At 61.2% G+C, this 16,519-nt stretch overlaps 2 protein-coding genes across 12 annotated transcripts in view; one reads left to right on the top strand and one right to left on the bottom strand.

Annotated features, from left to right (window-relative positions):
- Positions 1–8,801, top strand: part of MARK2 (microtubule affinity regulating kinase 2) — a 52,143-nt gene extending 43,342 nt beyond the window's left edge. For 2 of the 10 annotated variants that reach the window (XM_064492213.1, XM_064492218.1), the window contains exons 12-19: positions 103–235; positions 493–674; positions 1,010–1,107; positions 1,929–2,090; positions 2,734–2,991; positions 3,998–4,024; positions 6,016–6,060; positions 6,647–8,801. In XM_064492213.1, the coding sequence (XP_064348283.1) occupies positions 103–235; positions 493–674; positions 1,010–1,107; positions 1,929–2,090; positions 2,734–2,991; positions 3,998–4,024; positions 6,016–6,060; positions 6,647–7,007 (1,266 nt within the window). In that variant the 3' untranslated portion in view covers positions 7,008–8,801. The remainder of the gene's footprint in view (positions 1–102; positions 236–492; positions 675–1,009; positions 1,108–1,928; positions 2,091–2,733; positions 2,992–3,997; positions 4,025–6,015; positions 6,061–6,646) is intronic. The other 8 variants (XM_064492214.1, XM_064492219.1, XM_064492215.1 and 5 more) reach the window with 8 other exon arrangements.
- A 188-nt stretch (positions 8,802–8,989) lies between these two features.
- On the bottom strand, positions 8,990–14,175 carry RCOR2 (REST corepressor 2). 2 transcript variants are annotated; one of them, XM_010994733.3, is made up of 12 exons: positions 13,397–14,175; positions 12,628–12,684; positions 12,252–12,332; positions 11,974–12,026; positions 11,725–11,886; positions 11,493–11,617; positions 11,329–11,398; positions 11,024–11,239; positions 10,632–10,709; positions 10,439–10,496; positions 10,081–10,310; positions 8,990–9,965 (listed from the first exon to the last, which is right to left on the bottom strand). In XM_010994733.3, the coding sequence occupies exons 1-12, from the start codon at positions 13,521–13,523 to the stop codon at positions 9,651–9,653; spliced, it is 1,572 nt and encodes a 523-aa protein (XP_010993035.1). In that variant the 5' UTR covers positions 13,524–14,175; the 3' UTR covers positions 8,990–9,650. The 2 variants fall into 2 exon arrangements, with proteins under 2 accessions (XP_010993035.1, XP_064348282.1); XM_064492212.1 differs by lacking the exon at positions 10,081–10,310 and having other exon boundaries at positions 8,999–9,965.
- Between the last annotated feature and the right edge of the window lie 2,344 nt (positions 14,176–16,519).

Genomic DNA, 16,519 nt, shown 5'->3' with positions numbered 1-16,519 from the left:
CATGGGAGCCTGGGGTGGATTTGTGTACGGCAGGAATGTGTAAGTGGGATCATCCATAGGCAACTCTGCATGACTTCTGCCCTCACTTTTGTGTTCTTGCAGCTGGAGGGCGACACCATCACCTTGAAGCCCCGGCCTTCCACTGATCTGACCAATAGCAGTGCCCCTTCCCCCTCCCACAAGGTACAGCGCAGTGTCTCAGCCAACCCCAAGCAGCGGCGCTTTAGTGACCAGGGTAAGTACTTTTGGGAGTTGTGGGTGGGGGACTCACCCCTCTCCTGGTAAGTTCTGGGGGCTTTAGATGACACAGCTGAATTTTAGTCCCTATACAGCCACTTATTAGCATGGCATTGGGCAAGTCACATAACTGCCCTCCACCTCTATGAAACGGGGTTTGCTGGGTTGCTGGCCAGACTAGGATAGCACTGTGCACATGGTGGCCATTCGATGGGTCCCCCACCCTTACCCATTCCCACCGTCCCTCTGGCCCAGCAGCTGGTCCTGCCATTCCCACTTCTAATTCCTACTCTAAGAAGACTCAGAGTAACAACGCAGAGAATAAGAGGCCAGAGGAGGACCGGGAGTCAGGGAGGAAGGCCAGCAGCACCGCCAAAGTGCCTGCCAGCCCCCTGCCGGGCCTGGAGAGGAAGAAGACCACCCCCACCCCATCCACGGTGAGCCACGCCCACCCCCTCCCTCCTCCCGGCCAGCCCCACGCCTCCTTCCCTCCTCGTCCTTGTCCTCCCTGCCCTGCTATGGGCCCTGCCCTCTCCAGGCAGCTTTTTCTTTAATACAGACCTAGTTCCCTTTGGCTGTCTCCCTGACCTTCCCTCGGGGCCACTTTTGCTTACTATAGAAAGCCTTACCCCCTGGAGGGAAAGCACAGCCCTTTCTTCTCCCCACCCCTGACTGCTCATGGTGGAAGGCGGAGGGGTAGCAGTTTTTATGAACCTGTCAGTAGAACACTTTGGTTTTCTGTGATACAGCTCTGCCCTTTATTCCCCCACAGAACAGCGTCCTCTCCACCAGCACAAATCGAAGCAGGAATTCCCCACTTTTGGAGAGGGCCAGCCTTGGCCAGGCCTCCATCCAGAACGGCAAAGACAGGTGAGCAGGCCCAGGCCCTGCCTGCCACGCTCCCTAGGAGCCATTCTCCCAGGGGTGACGTCTGTCAGCATCACCACCTCCCCTCCTGCTCCCTAGAGTCCCGTCCTGGCTCTGTCCAGTCCAGCTTTCCACACACCAGCACCTCCTCACTGCTCTCCACCCACCTCCCCCACCTGTCTCCTCTCCCCTGTGCACCTGTGACCTCTTCTTGCAGTGTACCGACTATTACTCCGTGGTCATCTGAGCTGCCTTCTCACTTCTTGACTGCGACCAGGGCATGGCAACTGCACTCCTCTGGGCATCAGTGCCTGAGGCTTTGTTTTGGGAGCCCCAGCTCAGGGCAGAACCAAGAGATGCCCACTTGAAGGGTGGACACATTGAGGGTGACTTTAGCTGTGCCCATGAAAGCAGAGCCCCCCTAACCTTGACCATCAGTGTTGCATTCCTGGCTCCTCGTCTTCTGAGCTTAATGAAAATTCCCCTACGCAACACCCTGCTGTTTCTGGCCATGATACATCCTTGTTCTTAGAATTCCTAGGAGACCAGTGCAGCCCAGAGGCAGTTGCCTCCTGTCAGCTTTCCTGCACTTTTTGGTTTCCTCCCCCAGGCCCTGGCCTGCCTCGCCTTCCTTCCCCTGCCCTCCGCTTCCTTCCCCTGCCTTCCTTGGCTCTGACTTGTGCCCCTTGTTGCTGTTCCTGGGCCTGACCCGCATCTTGCCGAGGCTCCCCAGCTCTGGCCCTTGCTGCTCCGCCCTTGCTTCCTAACCAGAGCCTCCTGCCCCCACCCCTAACCCAGGCCTCTCCGCTGCTTTTGTCTCCTAGCCTAACCATGCCAGGGTCCCGGGCCTCCACGGCTTCTGCTTCCGCCGCAGTCTCTGCGGCCCGGCCCCGCCAGCACCAGAAATCCATGTCGGCCTCCGTGCACCCCAACAAGGCCACTGGGCTGCCCCCCACGGACAGTAACTGTGAGGTGCCGCGGCCCAGGCAAGTGTGCTGGGGCAGCTGGCGCACCTGCTGCCCTCAGCCTGCCCCCTCCCCGCCCCCCACAATTTCTTCCCACCTGGGGGTCTTGATCTGTTCTTGTCATCTTAGCCACAAGAGATGGCTCTGTCCCCTGCAGCCAGGAAGTGGAGGGAACAAAAAATAGCTTAATGCCCCTCTTTTCCTCCAGTTCTCCCTCTCAGAACAGATATGCAAGAAGCCGTCCTGAGGCTCCAGAAGGAAGCCTTTTTGTTCTGAGCCTTCCTGGACTTCCTTAGGACCCGGGGACAGTCAGCATCACAGGGACTCAGTCCTTGAGGGTTGGTCAACACTGTCCCCTTGAGGTTCCAGTCTGCCTAGCTCCCAAGGAGCCACTTCTCTCCAGCCTGTAATGCTCTCCATACACGTATCCTCCCCTGCCTCCCTCCGTCCCTCCCCCAAACCATCTCCCTCCCCTTCCACCCAAACGTCTTCCTTATTGGTGTCCTCAGTGGTCACACCCCTTCCTTCTGTGTCCTCCGTGATGGCTGCCTTTGCCCTAGCATCCCCCTTCCCTGTTCCCACCCCAGGGCGCTCCAGGTGCTCAGCGGTGGTGGCTTTCTTGTGCCCTGATGCATTTCCCCCACCTCCACCTCTTTTCCCACAGCACAGCCCCCCAGCGTGTCCCTGTCGCCTCCCCCTCTGCCCACAACATCAGCAGCAGTGGTGGAGCCCCAGACCGAACTAATTTCCCCCGGGGCGTGTCCAGTCGAAGCACCTTCCACGCTGGGCAGCTCCGGCAGGTGCGGGACCAGCAGAATTTGCCCTACGGTGTAACCCCAGCCTCTCCCTCTGGCAACAGCCAGGGCCGACGGGGGGCCTCGGGGAGCATCTTCAGCAAATTCACCTCCAAGTTTGTACGCAGGTGAGTAGGGGGTTTAGGGCGGCAGACAGGCTGAGGCCAGGCCTTCCACCTGCCTGGGGGTGGGGGGTGGGGGCACCTGAGGTTAGAACTGGGGTTAGGTCCTGGGGTTAGAAGAGGCCTCAGGAAGCCTAAGTTTTGTTGGCGCCTGAGGTGTCCAGACCTGTCCATCCCTCTCAGGCCTCCCCAGCTCCTCATACACATCCCTTGTTCTCTGGCCCAAGCAGATGGCCGATGCCGCCTCCTCTCTAGGAGAGTGTGAACTCAGATGCTAAAATAAAAGCCCCCTCTTCTCTCCTGGGTTCCCATGGAAACTTATATTTGGTGACGCAGCTGCAAAGTCATGAGGCCTGAGCCAGGCTGGGCCGGTGAGGAGAGTTATCTGGCCTTGTCTTGCCCCCTTTGACCTCCTCTGTCCACCCAGTTGGTTGTGTCTGGCTGCAGCTGCTCCCCTCTTCCGCAGCCATGTTCCTCTGCCCAGTGGGTTGCCAGAGTGCAGGGTACAAATGAAATAGCTGGTGGGGGCCCAGTGTGGCAGCCCGCTGTGCTGACACTTTTCCTCTGTGGAGAGTCTCTTCGTGAGGCCTCTCACACCTGGCCCCCGAAGACCCACAGGGACAGCTTCGATTCTCGAGGTGCATCCAGCAGGCCTCTTGGGATGTTCCCTGTCTCCTCCCCACACTTCCTCTAGCATCTTAGTGTAGCTCAGGAAGCAATGGGGGGCTTGGAGAGAGCAGGCTTGCCTGCCCTTCCTCCTGCACTACATTCCACTCAGCTGGAGTGGTCAAGCCTTGCCCCCTCCAGCCCCGGAATGCAGGTGTGGAGCCGCAGGGGGGCGTGCAAGCAGTCGGGATGTCTGGGACTCTAGTCTCGCTGAGCGGCTCTTCCACAAATGGGGTGACTCTTGAACCTGTAAAGGCCACTCCCCACCTGCTTATCCACATACCGTCTTGTTGGTTTTTTTTTTTATTTCTTTTTTTATTTTGTCTTTTTTTGTTTGTTTTTTTAGAAATCTGTCTTTCAGGTTTGCCAGAAGGTAGGCGTTGGGCCCACTGTGTGTGTGTGTGTCTGTGTCCTGTGTCCTGCCTCCATCACTAACTCCCCCTTTCTGGCTCTTGCTCCCTCCTCCATCTGCTAACCATGTCTGTGTGGCCCTCTCTCTGCCATCTTAAAGGGATGAAGACAGCTTCTGACTGGGCAGCCCATGAGGCCACATTTGCCCACTCAGAGCAGATAGCTCTGAAAGCGATGGGCTGTCCCCAAGCAAGGGGGCCTTCTCAGGGAATTCGCCCTTTAAGATTGTCTCCTCCCCCTAAGCCCCTAACCTGGGTTTTGGTCACAAGCATTGGGTTCCTCTTCTGGCCCTTTCCCATGTCTGTGCATGCGCTTTGAAGAGGCTCCACCGGGGTTGAAAGTGCATCTGGGTTGATATCTTATTCTGGGGCTCCCGGGCATCCCCTTCTCTGGTGCCCTGAACTTACGGGCTGTGTGGCCCCTTGCCCCTGTCCTGTGGGATGGCAGGACTTTGGAGTTACTACAGGGACACTGGAGTCTCCAGGCCCCAGGAGCCTTTGCCTCACAAGTGGGACACAGCACCCCCTTCTGGCAGCTCCTGCAAAATGAGGCCTACCCCCACCGCCACCCCCGCCTACCTCCTGCCAGCAGTATCTAGATAAATCAAGCTGCCTTTTCTCTGGGGTGTGTTCTCCAGATATGGCCTGTGGCTTCCAAAGACCCAGGAGCTGGAATGTTCCAGGGCAGGGGCCGTCTACCTCTAAACCCTGGCAAAACAGTGAGAAAGCCCTGCCTCACTCAGGCATCGCCCTTCTAAGGCCAGCCCCTGGCTCTGCCACCCCTGGCCCTATCCTCATCCTCTCTGGATGTCTAGGCGGACCAGATCCCAAGCTGAAGCCCAAAGGCCATGTTGGGAGGACTGGGACCCCTGACAGGCATGTTGGTGTCCCAGCTGACAGAACAACAGCTAAGACAAGGTCTTCAGGCTTCCCCCTTCCATCCACTGCTCTCCACCCAGCTCTTCACTGCATGGCTGGCTGTTGACTCACGGGGGCCCCAGTGGGGGCCTGCCCTACAGGGTGCCTCCGCCCACAGGCCAGGAGCCAGGTGGGGCTGGAGAGAGCAGCCAGTCTCCTTCCCTGCACAGCCCGGGCTCCCTGCTCGCAGTGCGCTTGTTTGCATTCGTGTGTCTGTTGTGTCTTTGTGTTCCTTTTACATGTGCTGCTGCTGCTCTTTCTCACTCTTCCTTACATCCTTGTCCTCCTCTGCACTCCCCAATTTCCCAGCTCCAGGCACCCATCTTCCAGCCAGGAGCTGGAGAAGCCGCTCAGCGGGGCCAGACCTCTTCCCCACCCACCCTCCCAAGGTGTCTGCCCTGCCCTGCCCTCCGTCCTCCCTTCTGTACAAGCAGATGGCCTGGCAGCCTGGCAGGCAAAGGAGTTAAAAAAGAATGGGGGAAGCCAGCGTGTCTACAGCCAGCCTCAGGGCCCTTCTCCCCACCCAGCCCCAGGCATGCTGAAAGTTGGTCCTGCTCTCTGCCCTTTGAGCCTCCTAGAAGAGGCCCCTATTTATCCCCCAGCCCCTTCCCTCTGAGAGGACTGCATTTCTGAGACCCACCCTGGTCTGGGTACTGGTGCAGAAGACCCCCTCAGCGCGAGCCCTGGCTGCGGGCTGGTGGGGAAGCGGCCCCGCACTATGTGCTCCATGAGTGCGTGCGTGTGCCTGCACGTCCACACCCCTCCCCAGGAGCAGGGGCTCCTCCCCTGCACGATCTCTGGGAATGTGGGAGGGGCAGGCCCTGTATACCGGGCTCCCTGTTGGAGAGGGACAGTCGCACTGCCAGTGTGAGGTGCTGCAGAGCTGTGTGGGTCTGCCAGGTGATGGGCCAGTGGCCTTTGGGCTTGAGGCCCGCCCTCCGGTGGCATCTCCCTGGACCTACCCTCACCTGGGTCTGCAGCGGCTGAAGGAGCGAGAGGTCCCAGCACTAAACTCTCCCTCGCTCTGTTTTTTGAGGAACCTGAATGAACCTGAAAGCAAAGACCGAGTGGAGACGCTCAGGTGAGAGAGGGCTGGAGCCAGCGCCAGCCCCGCCCGGGCCGCCGGGCCGCCGGGCTTGCCACGAGCCTCCTGCTCCTCTCTTCTGCCACCTGGCTCTTCCTCCATGGTTCTGCCCTGTGCCTGCCCTCTTGGGGCCTCCTTTCCCTCAGAGAATCCCCACACCCCCACCGCAGTAGGTGTGGCCCCTTCTCCTCAGATCTAGTGTATTCTGGAAGCAGGAGCCCCGGGCTGGGAGGTTGGGGCCATCAACATGCTTGCCTTTCTGTGAACCAGCCACTTATTTCTGTCCAGTCTGCGAACTGCTCAGGGCTGTTGAGCACATTCTCCCCTAACCCTCTCCTCTTCATAGAAAAGCATGGAGCTGTCACCTCCTACCCCCACCCCCTCCCCGGCCAGGGGCCGGCTTCTCCTCTCCTCTGCCCTGAGACAGAGATGCAGGACTGCCCACCCCTCTCGCCCTCCCTCTGCTCCCTCTGCTGGCACTGCTGCCTCCTGGGCTCCCTCCCGCTCTCCTCTTTGGTCCGGGGCTCTCCCGGGGGTGGGGCGCCTCAGCTCCCGCCTGACGCAGCCTCTGCCCTCTCCGCAGACCTCACGTGGTGGGCAGTGGTGGCAATGACAAAGAGAAGGAGGAGTTTCGGGAGGCCAAGCCCCGCTCACTACGCTTCACGTGGAGTATGAAGACCACGAGCTCCATGGAACCCAATGAGATGATGCGGGAGATCCGCAAGGTGCTGGACGCAAACAGCTGCCAGAGTGAGCTGCACGAGAAGTACATGCTGCTGTGCATGCACGGCACGCCGGGCCACGAGAACTTCGTGCAGTGGGAGATGGAGGTGTGCAAACTGCCGCGGCTGTCCCTCAATGGTGTTCGGTTTAAGCGGATATCTGGCACCTCCATGGCCTTCAAAAACATTGCCTCCAAAATAGCCAACGAGCTTAAGCTTTAACAGGCTGCCAGGAGTGGGGGGGCAACGGAGGCGGCCAGCTGGACTTAGCTGCTGGGGCCGGAGCTCCACCCGCCCGCCCCGCCTGGGCGAGACTGCAGAGATGGATTGGTGTGTCTCCCCTGCTGGCACTTCTCCCCTCCCCGCCCTTCTCAGTTTTTTCTTCCGTGTTTGTGGGGGATGGGAGGTGGTTCTCTCCCCCCACATTTACCCCTGCCCAGATAGTCCCCCTTCCCCCCTCTCTCCCACAGGAGGCAAAGGAAGGGGAGGGAGGGGCGGGGGGGCAGGGCTCCCCCTCGGTACTGCGGTTGCACAGAGTATTTCGCCTAAACCAAGAAATTTTTTATTACCAAAAAGAAAAAAGAAAAAAAAAATCCCAGCGGCCACCTTTCCTCCCTGCCCCATTGGGACAGTCGAGACTGGATCTGTGGGGTTTCCCGGGAGGGTGGCTCAGGGCTGGAACACTCTCAGGCAAGAGTGGTGGAGTTCCCTGTCAGGCCCTCCGCCAGGCCCACTTTGGGCTTCTCCCCTCTCCTCTCCTCCTTCCCCTCCAAGCAAACCACCAGAGGTGGCCTTCCCCTGACCTCAGGCCCCTGGGCTGGAGGCCTGGGCGGCTGGGGGCTGGGGCGGGGGTGCTGCGCAGCCCTAAAGCGGGTGGGGCTGGCAGGCTAGGCATGGGGCTCTGGCCTCCCTCCACACTGTATCCTCTGCCCCCCTTCCCCAGAGCTGGGCATTTCCTTCCACAAGCTGCTGTGGGGACTTTTGTTCCCCTCCTCAAAAAGTCTGTGCCATCTTCTCCCACCCCCTCCTGGGTAGAAGGCGGGGCTGACCCCAGGGCTGGAGGAGGGGAGGGGACTGCAGGGCAGATGGGCTCTTCGGCCCCCAGGGGGCCGCCTGGGCTGCTAGTCTCCGGAACAGGGACGCTGGGCATTCTCCGTTCTGGGAGAGCCTTTGTCTGAAAGCACAGCCCCCCTCGCCGTTCCTCTCCCCACTACTCCCCTTCATTGGCATTAATCTGGGCACCAGCTAGTTCCATAGCAGTGACTTCCCTCACCACTCATCTCGGCCTTGCCTTTTCTTCCTCACACTGTCGCCCCTCCTCTCAGGAGACACTGCCCAGGGCTTCCGTGGCCGCCTGGCGGGAGGCTGGATAGGGCAGCAGGGCCGGGAGCCTCTGCCTTCCACGGGGTGGGGGGACAGCCAGGCCAAGTGACTCCCAGCTTGCTAACCTCCGCAGCCAGTGTGGGAGTGGCTGGTTATGGGCGCTTGGCTGGTGGCAGCCGCTGCATCCCTTAATTTATTTCTCTGCTGTTTCTGTTCTTGAGAAATTGGGGGAGGGGGTCCTGACAGAGGCTGCCCCTACCCTCACCTGAGTTGTACATTTTTTGTGATGGGTTTTATTTTTTATTTTATTATTTTATTATTTTTTTTTTTGATTTATGATGACTCCACCCCTACTCATCACCCCCACTCCCAGGCCTGGCTCCGTAGCAAGTCGAGCCCTTGGGTCCCAGGAAGGGGCCTCGCCAACCTCAGCCCTCCTGCCCCAAGCCCCGGACTGCCGGCTCCCGTGGGCTCTGGCTCCTACCAAGGGCTCCTCCTCCATTCTTCCCTCCCTCCTGCCCTATGGAACAGCCCGGGTGCTCCCAGGGGCCAGGAGGGCAAGGCTTGGCTCCCAAAGGGGGTGGTGGCCCAGGGGCTCCCAGGCACGGTGGCCCCTCCCCACTCAGCCCCCCATCCTGCACTTAGTTTCTCCTCTGGATCAAACACGTAATAAAGAGAATGTTTGGAATCTGAGCTGCCTCCTGTTTCTTCTCCCAACTGGGCAGGGACCCAGTCCCCATGGGTAAGATACAGCCCCGCCTGCCTGCCTTGCAGAATTGATTCCCATCTGGAAAGGCCGGTGCTGGGCAAGCTCCCTCCCACCCTCATCGCACAGACAAGAAGCAAAGCCCAGGACCCTTAAACCAAAAGGGAAAGAGGATTCAGTGAACTTGAAGATTTTATTTTTTTAGTTTTTTAGAAACATTGAAAAATAAACCCATGTCTGCATATGTTCCCAACCCTCCTTTTACTAAGCTTCTGGGCAGTGGGCATAGTGGGCACTCTCAGATCCTCAGCACTTCCCACCCAGCCCCTGAAAACAGGAGCACTACCTCTCCAGCCTCTGCTGCTGTCTGGCCCCCGAGGAACCACTCTGCCCACCTCCCGCCTCCAGCTCCCTCCCCACCTCACCCCAGACTTATTGCTAAAAGAAGGGAAAGAGGAAGAACAGCCAACACACCAAACTGTCCTCTCCCCCACCCCCAAGGCTATGGTCACTACCCGCTATACAACGGGCAGGGCCCAAAAGCCGAGCCCGGCAGACTAGGAGGCAGCCATTCCAGTCGCAGGCAGGAAGAGAAAGTACCCTCAGGCCAGCTCAGAAGGCCCCAGACCCTGGCCGGGGTGGAGGTGGAAATGGGCTCAACTGCCAGAAACACACAGAGCCCACAGGTCCAGGCTGTGCTGGCTGGACGGCAGCTCTGGGTCTTCGAGAGACCTGACGAGAGCTCTAGTCCTTTCTGTCCTAAGTGAAGCCAGAGGTCCTCGAGGTCGTCCAGCGAAGGGGTTCTGGAGCCTCTGGTTGGCAGAAGGCCTTGAGGCTCAGAGTGAGGGTGCAGGAGGCTCCAGGGGGGCTCCAACCAGGGTGGGTGGGGGCTGAGGGCCAGGGCGGGCACTGTGGCGGGAGGCAGCCAGGGCAGGGCGGATGAGAGGTGGTGGGGGCTGGTTGGGAGCCAGCCGGGGCTGGAGGAAGCGGCCCTGCTGTAGTGGGGGAGGCTGGCGTAGCAGGGTGGGAGCCGTGGGCAAAGGTGGCCGCAGCAGTGGGGGCGGCTGGGACAGCGAGGTGGGAGGCGGAGGGGGGGGTGGCGCTGGGGGGCCAGATCGGGGCACTGATGTTGAGACAGATGTAATCTGGACCTGAGAGGAGAGGGAAGAGTGAGGAACCAGGCTCAACCACACCCTCAGCCCAGTCCAAGGACGGAGGCGGGTCCTCTCCTCTCTTCTCTGAAGGGTTTCTCTCTCCTCTCCTCACCTCGTCATCTTCCTCTAGGGCTGGGGCTGGCAAGGGCGCCCCTCTCCTAGCCTCCTCCATAGGGACCGGGGCGCCAGGGGCCCCATCCTGCTCGGCTTCCCATTCCTGCAGCACCTCCTCCAGGTTGAAGCGGCGCCGGTAGCTCACAAAGAAGGTCTTCACCTGGGTCAGAGTCTTGTTTCCAATCACCTCTGCAATAGCCCCAAAGTCTTTGCCATACCTACGGATGGCTGCAAGGGTCAAAAGGGCAGCACAGTGTGAATACCCCTTAGAACTAGTTATTTCCCTGATCCTATCCCTCTTGGAGGGGAGGAGAGAGACTCCTGGGGCCCTCTATTCTCCCCATGGTCTCACCCACCCTGTACTGCCAAAAGCTGCTCATCTGTGGTCCAGCGGGAGTTGAACTTGGTGTTGGCCTGGAGAGTAAAGAATATAACTATGAGGCTCAAAAATCCAGGAATGGAGGCCCTGCTTGCCAAGCAAAACTCCCCTTTCTATTCTGCCACCAGAGAGCACCCCCTTTTGCACCCAAACTTAAAGAATAGCCTCACCTCAGGGGGGCGGAGAGGGTCAATGCCACCCTCCAGGGCTTGGCGGAGGCTGCTGTTGGTCTGCTTCATGCTCTGCACCTGGGAAGGCAAGGCAGTGAGTCTATCAATACCCACCCTCACCAGGTCCCTACTTCCCAACAGAGCTTTTTGCCCCCCACCATCTACTTCATTCCTTCCTCCCAACCATTCTGCAGGGGAGACGCTTTTCAAAGACCAGGCATTTGTTTAATGCCCAGAAAAAGAACCCGCCAAGCCACACAGAGGCCCAGAGAACAGGATAGAGGCAGGCTTCACATCCACACCACCTCTTGTACACCTCAGCTGCCCTAGATCGCAGTTCCCAGCTGCCTAATGTCCGCTCTGCATGGCCCCTTCTTTTCCTGGGCCCCCACCTGGCGCTTGAGGGAGATGAGCTGGGAGTCGAGGCCTCGAAGCGTGAGGTTGGCAAGGTCTGGGCTCCCTGACACAGCGGTGAGGCCCTCGGGGCTCAGGTACATGCCCTTGGGTGGGCGCCGCCGGGTTCGCAGCGGATGATGGCGGTACTGAGATCCCTGGGCCTCCTTCTTTCCCGGGCCTGGGCGGGCATTCAGGGGCCGAGAGGGCAGAGGCTGCCAGGAAGAGGAGAGGAGGTGGGTGATGCAGAGCCCAAAGGGAAGGCAGGCAGGTGGGCAGGGCCAGACCAGCTCTGGGATCTCACCTCTCTCTTGGCATCTCCAGCATCTGGCTCTCCCTCACTCATGGCTCCTCGTCCCTCTTCAAGCTCATCACTGCCGACACAGGGGACAGGAAAGGAGTGAGGCAGGGGCCAGGGCCCCAAAGAAGCTCAATTTACCCCCACCCAGAACTTCCCTGGGCCCCCACCTGTCTTCTTTGTCCTTCCGACCCCCCAGCCGCCGAGCCTGTCTGTCCATCACACTGGTCCGGCTGCGGGTCTTCTTCCAAGAGTAGTAATACTTCACCAGGCTGGGGATCAGCTTGTCAGGCAGCTGGAGGGGCAATGCCAGAGGCTGGGGCCCACCTAAGACTCTGGGCCCCTGGCAAGCTTATCAGAAAGAAGGGGCCAAGGAGCACTGGCAGGGGTGGAGGGCTTTACCATCTGCTGGATCCGCTGGAAGCACTTGCCGTGGAAGCCAAAGGCCTGTTCAAACAGCACCTTGTCCTCTACCGTCCACTCATCGGGGAATGGGGTGAAGTTGGCCAGGTCAGCCAGTGACTTCTCAACATCGTGTTTGTGCCACAGGAGCATGCCGAGCGCCTGGCCCAGGAGAAGGTACAACTCATGCTCAGCTGCCCCCAGCACTGTCCTGTCCCCACCCCAAATCCCTGCAGGGCCAAGGCTCACCTGCTCGATGTTGTAACCATGCTTCTCCTTGGCCATTGCAATGTACTTGTCAACTGCAGGGGCGGGAGGAGCCAGGTCTTGGAGGAGGGGTTACAATTCCTAGGCCTGCCCAGACAGGGATATGCCCCCAGGGGCTAGGCCCAAGCCCCAAGGCGAGAGTTGAACCCACAGATCTCAGCCTCCAGCCCACTTCTGAGAAGAGCTGGCAGCCAGCTGGCATGAACCTCAGGCCCCAGCTCCCAGGGATAAGAGTGAACCCAGGGTCCCACCCCACTCACGCTTGGCATCTGACACACAGTGATTGGGCGACCACACCAACATCCCCTTCAGCTCCTTGTTACTGTAGCGTGCGGGGCTCTCTGAAAGGCAGAGGAAAAGAGGGAAGACATCAGATCAGCCTGGTGGTGCTGGCCTGGACCCATGGCCAGAGGGCGGGCAGAGGAGTGGGGCCTGCGAGGTGAGGCCCAGAGGGGAAGGAGGGGCAGAGACCCAGACAGGAAGGCAGAGTAGGAAAATTAACCGTGCCACAGGGCCGGCCACCAACCCCCGCCTGTCCTTCAAGTGGGCGCCAGCCAAGGGCTCCCCCAGGTAGGGCTCAGGGCCAAGCCATGGGCCCTCCAGTCCCCTCCCTTAGCAGCCTGTCCTGCCACTCACCAGGCTTGCACTCCGGAATTACGGCCTGGTAATTGGTTCCAACGCGGATCATGCTGTCTGTGGAGCCAGGGAGAGGCAGTCAGGACTCCAGGGAGGGAGGGGGGACCGGAGGATGTGGCGGGGGAGATGGCTGGCCCCGAGTTCTCCTTCCTGACCACCCAGGGCCCTCACCTTCCAGGAGGCTCACTTTTCCCTGATCTTCCCCTCAGTTACCCTCAGCCACAGAAGGAACTGGAAAAGGGAGAGACCCTGCCTAGCCATAGCCATGTGGGGCTGGAGGGGAGGACGGGGGCCAGTTTTAAAGCCCAGGCCCAGCAGAGCCCTTTGTTCTGGTTGGGGGTGGTGGTGGGGGTTGGAGGGTTGCCCCTAGACCTGGACCACAGCCCTGCAGGGAATCCAATGCTCCTCCCCACCACATGAGCCTCACAGCTCGGAGTGGAGGTGTCTTTCCAGCCCCTGCCCCAGCCAGACCTCAGTCCCCTGCAAGGTGGCAAGGTATGAAGAGCCCAAGGTGTGGAAGAGAGGGACGCCTGAGTCCTCGGGGACTGAGAGCAGGGCGGGGGCACGCAGGACTGCCTCCTCAGCAGCTAGGGGGCCTGTCTCCAGATTCCCTGTGCCGGCTTGGGGAAGAAGCAAGGCTGAGGCTCCAATTTAGGGAGAATAGGAGCCATCAGTATAATACCCCCATGGTCGGCAACTCTACATGGCCCCCCGCCCCGCTCCGCGCCCCCGGGCCGGTGCGCCTTTAACCCGAGGCCGCCGGGCTCACCGTGTGAGTGCTCCTCCTCGCTGCTGTCATCCTCCGAGTGAGGTTGTCCGCCGTTGGGCGCCGTCTTGGCCCGGCTGCGGGACAGGATCCCAGAGCCCGCGCTCGGCTTCTCCATCACCGAGGGCATTACCCCGCCCAGCTGCCCCGGGGGGCGCAGGAACCTTGGGAGAGCCGCGGTGGTTGCCGCGCTCGTCTTGTGTGCCGTGCCCGGCCCGGCCTGGAGAGGTCGCCACTGAGGCTACGAGAGGCAGGAGGTCAGCGTGGCTAGGGTCCGGCGGGGCGGGAGCCCAGCGCTTTTCGCGACCCCCACGGGCGAGGGCGTCAGAAAAGTTTGTGGAGAAGTGGGGTACGCTGGGGATGAGCACAAGGTCCGGTGCGGCTGGGGCGCGCACGCTCTGGACACTCCACGGGATTAGGGCTCCCCGGAGAAGTCGGGATGCCCTGCCCTCGGGGCGCCCCGGAACCCCACCGCCCGCCTGCCCACGCAGTTCAGCAAGCGGGCGCTGCGGCGCAATTGGCGCCCCCCACGGGCTCCGCGCTTCTCAGTTGCACCGGGATGCTCCAGTCCCCAGGCGGGCACCCCTGTCCGGACCAGACCCCTGCCTGCGACGGCAGGCGGCGGGGCCCTGGCGCTGGCGGCGGCAGGACGGCGCGCGCGGCGCTGGGGCAGAGTTGCCGGGAGGCGGGGGAGCGCAGCCGCGGGCGCCGCCTCGCACCCTCCCCGGCGCGCTCGCTCTCCCCGGCGCGCTCGGGCTGCTGCTTGCTCGCCCGCTCTCCGCCGCCGCTCGCTCCTCGCGCACACAATGAAGCTGCTGGCAGGGAAGTAGTGCCGGCTGCGGCCTCAGCACCCCTCCCCCAGCCGATGCCTCCGCCAGCTGAACATCTGGCCCTGGGGTGGGAGGGAGGGCCCGGGGGGCGGGGCCTGGGGGCCGGGGCTAGACCTCCAGGGGGTGGGGTCAGGACCCGGGTGGAGAGCGCTTCCCTCTGCGGGCCTCCCGGGCTCCCAGACTTGCTCCTGGGGGAGACCCCCTGTCCCCCAGGAGTAGCTGGGGGTCAGCCCCACCCACACGCACACCAGCCCCACACACCAGTGGGCTCGGGTTACTACTGACTGCCCTGGAGGCCCTGAGGCCGCCTGCCTGCCCGCCCGGGTGGAGCCCAGCTTTTCCTTCCATTTCCCTTCCTGCCAAGGAACTCCCCGCCCCCCCTTCCGCAGGGGGGACCCCCCCTTCAGGCGCCCTTGGGGGCCAGAGCGGATGGGAGGCCGGACAGGCGAGGAATGAATTCCTCCAAGAGCTACCGGGCCAAAGCCTGGCTTCTGGTGCATCTGTGAGTTCCCAGGGGTCACCTCAATTCCCTTTAACTGCTGCAGTGAGCACCCCAAAACAGTGGCATAAGGAGCTGAAGGATGGGGAGTGAAAAGTGTAGGGGAAGATCTGGACTGTAGGGTGAGGGAGGAGCTGGGTCTCCTTCCCACTGGGTTCACTGTCACCCCAGCTGGGAGCTGCATCCCCCTCCCCCAGGACAAGCTCGGGCAGAGTGACAGACCGGGAAGCGGGTAGAGCGGCACAGACGGAGATGGGGGAAGGGGGTGGGCAGAGACTTTCAAAGCCAGACCCAGCCACCCTGCCAGGCACACAAAGAACCAGCTCACACACCGGCGGCGGTTCTGAGCCTGTGAGCTGCGCGGGTGCCCGTCCCTGCCGCCCCGGGCACGTGCTGCAGCGCACACAGGCCAATGCCCCACTCCCGCCTGCCGCCCCTCCCACCGGAGCACCAGACTCCTAGACACACCTCCACCCGGGCACACCCCGCTGTGCCCAGACGGAGCCGAGCCTGCACTCGCACCCTCCTCTCCTTTCCCTTCTTCGGCCACTCTGTAATCAGATTCCTAAATTTAGAAGCAACCCAGGGCCCAGCCAGGGATCCCTGCCCCCACCGCTGCCTGCGGCCAATGGCCGGGGTCCTGCGGTCCGACCACGACCCGGCTGGGGCCTCCTGGCCCTGGGGACTTCTGCGGGCGGCCGGGTAAAGTCAGTCATGACCCCACCCCGCTGCGGTGCTGTTGGGCCACATGGGGCCACACTGGGGCCACCCAGCCAGCGGCCACGTTGCCCACCACACCTCTGACTGGAGCTTTGGGGCCTTTTTCCTCCTATTAAATAATGGATTGGGCACCAAGCCCCAGGGTGGGGAGGTATGGACAAAGGAGAATGAATGGGCCAAGGGCAGGTCTAAGCTAAGGGGTCTGCTACCAGATAAAAAGAGCCTCCCCAGCCTGATCCCTCCAGAGTGGCAGGGTGCCACCCCGCCCCCAGCAGCTCCAATCTTTAGGGAGCCTCTCATCTCTGTCCCCTCCTGCCTGGCAGGCAGCCATCGCTGCACACAGCCCTCTGGTATGATGGAGTCTTCCATCTTGCCTACACCAGCCCCCCCATTAGGTAGGGCCTTGGTTGGGCCCCCCCATTTCCCCTGTGCCTCTTTTCCATACTCATACTTAGGATCCAGGGCCCAGCACCTCACCCCACCCCAGGCCTCAGCAACATGCTTATTCTTACTTCCCTCCCCCAGGACTCCTCCAGGTACCCCTGGCGACTGGCCCCCCTCCTTCCCTAGCACCCCTCCCCCCATAAGAACCTAATTCTGCTCTCACTTCTCCCTGGAGCCTGGAGCTCAGGGCCAGAGGAAGATTCTGCTTTGGAGGTGGGGGCAGGAAGAGGAGTTTATTCCTTGGAGTCAGAGAGGAGGGGGGTGTCCCTAGGCTCTGATGTGATGAAGCTTCTGCCTAGGAGGTGGGACACGACATAGGAGGGGTATCTTAAGAATTTGGGGACGACTGTGGGCGCCAAAGTGCCCAGAGAGGAGGCACATTCCTAGTGAGCAACCTTCTCCCCAAGGGGCAATGGCGCAGTTAGGAGGGGGAAGAGCAAGGCCCCACCCTCCCACCTGCTGCAGCCGCCCCCTCCCCAGCTGGCCCCCTCTTTTGTGCAAAGCCACACAAAGGACAAGGGGCCCCGGCCGGCCTGGCCATCTGCTCCCAGCAGCCTGAAGGCTCTTAAAGAGACAGCACCCCCTCCCTGCCCTGGGGCTGTAGGGCGGGATGGAGCAAGCCGTCCACAGGAC

This window comes from Camelus dromedarius, chromosome 12, assembly GCF_036321535.1.
Source record: "Camelus dromedarius isolate mCamDro1 chromosome 12, mCamDro1.pat, whole genome shotgun sequence".
NCBI lineage: Eukaryota > Metazoa > Chordata > Mammalia > Artiodactyla > Camelidae > Camelus > Camelus dromedarius.
The sequence above is the reverse complement of the archived record's forward strand: the minus strand, read 5'-3'. Positions and strand labels throughout refer to the sequence as shown.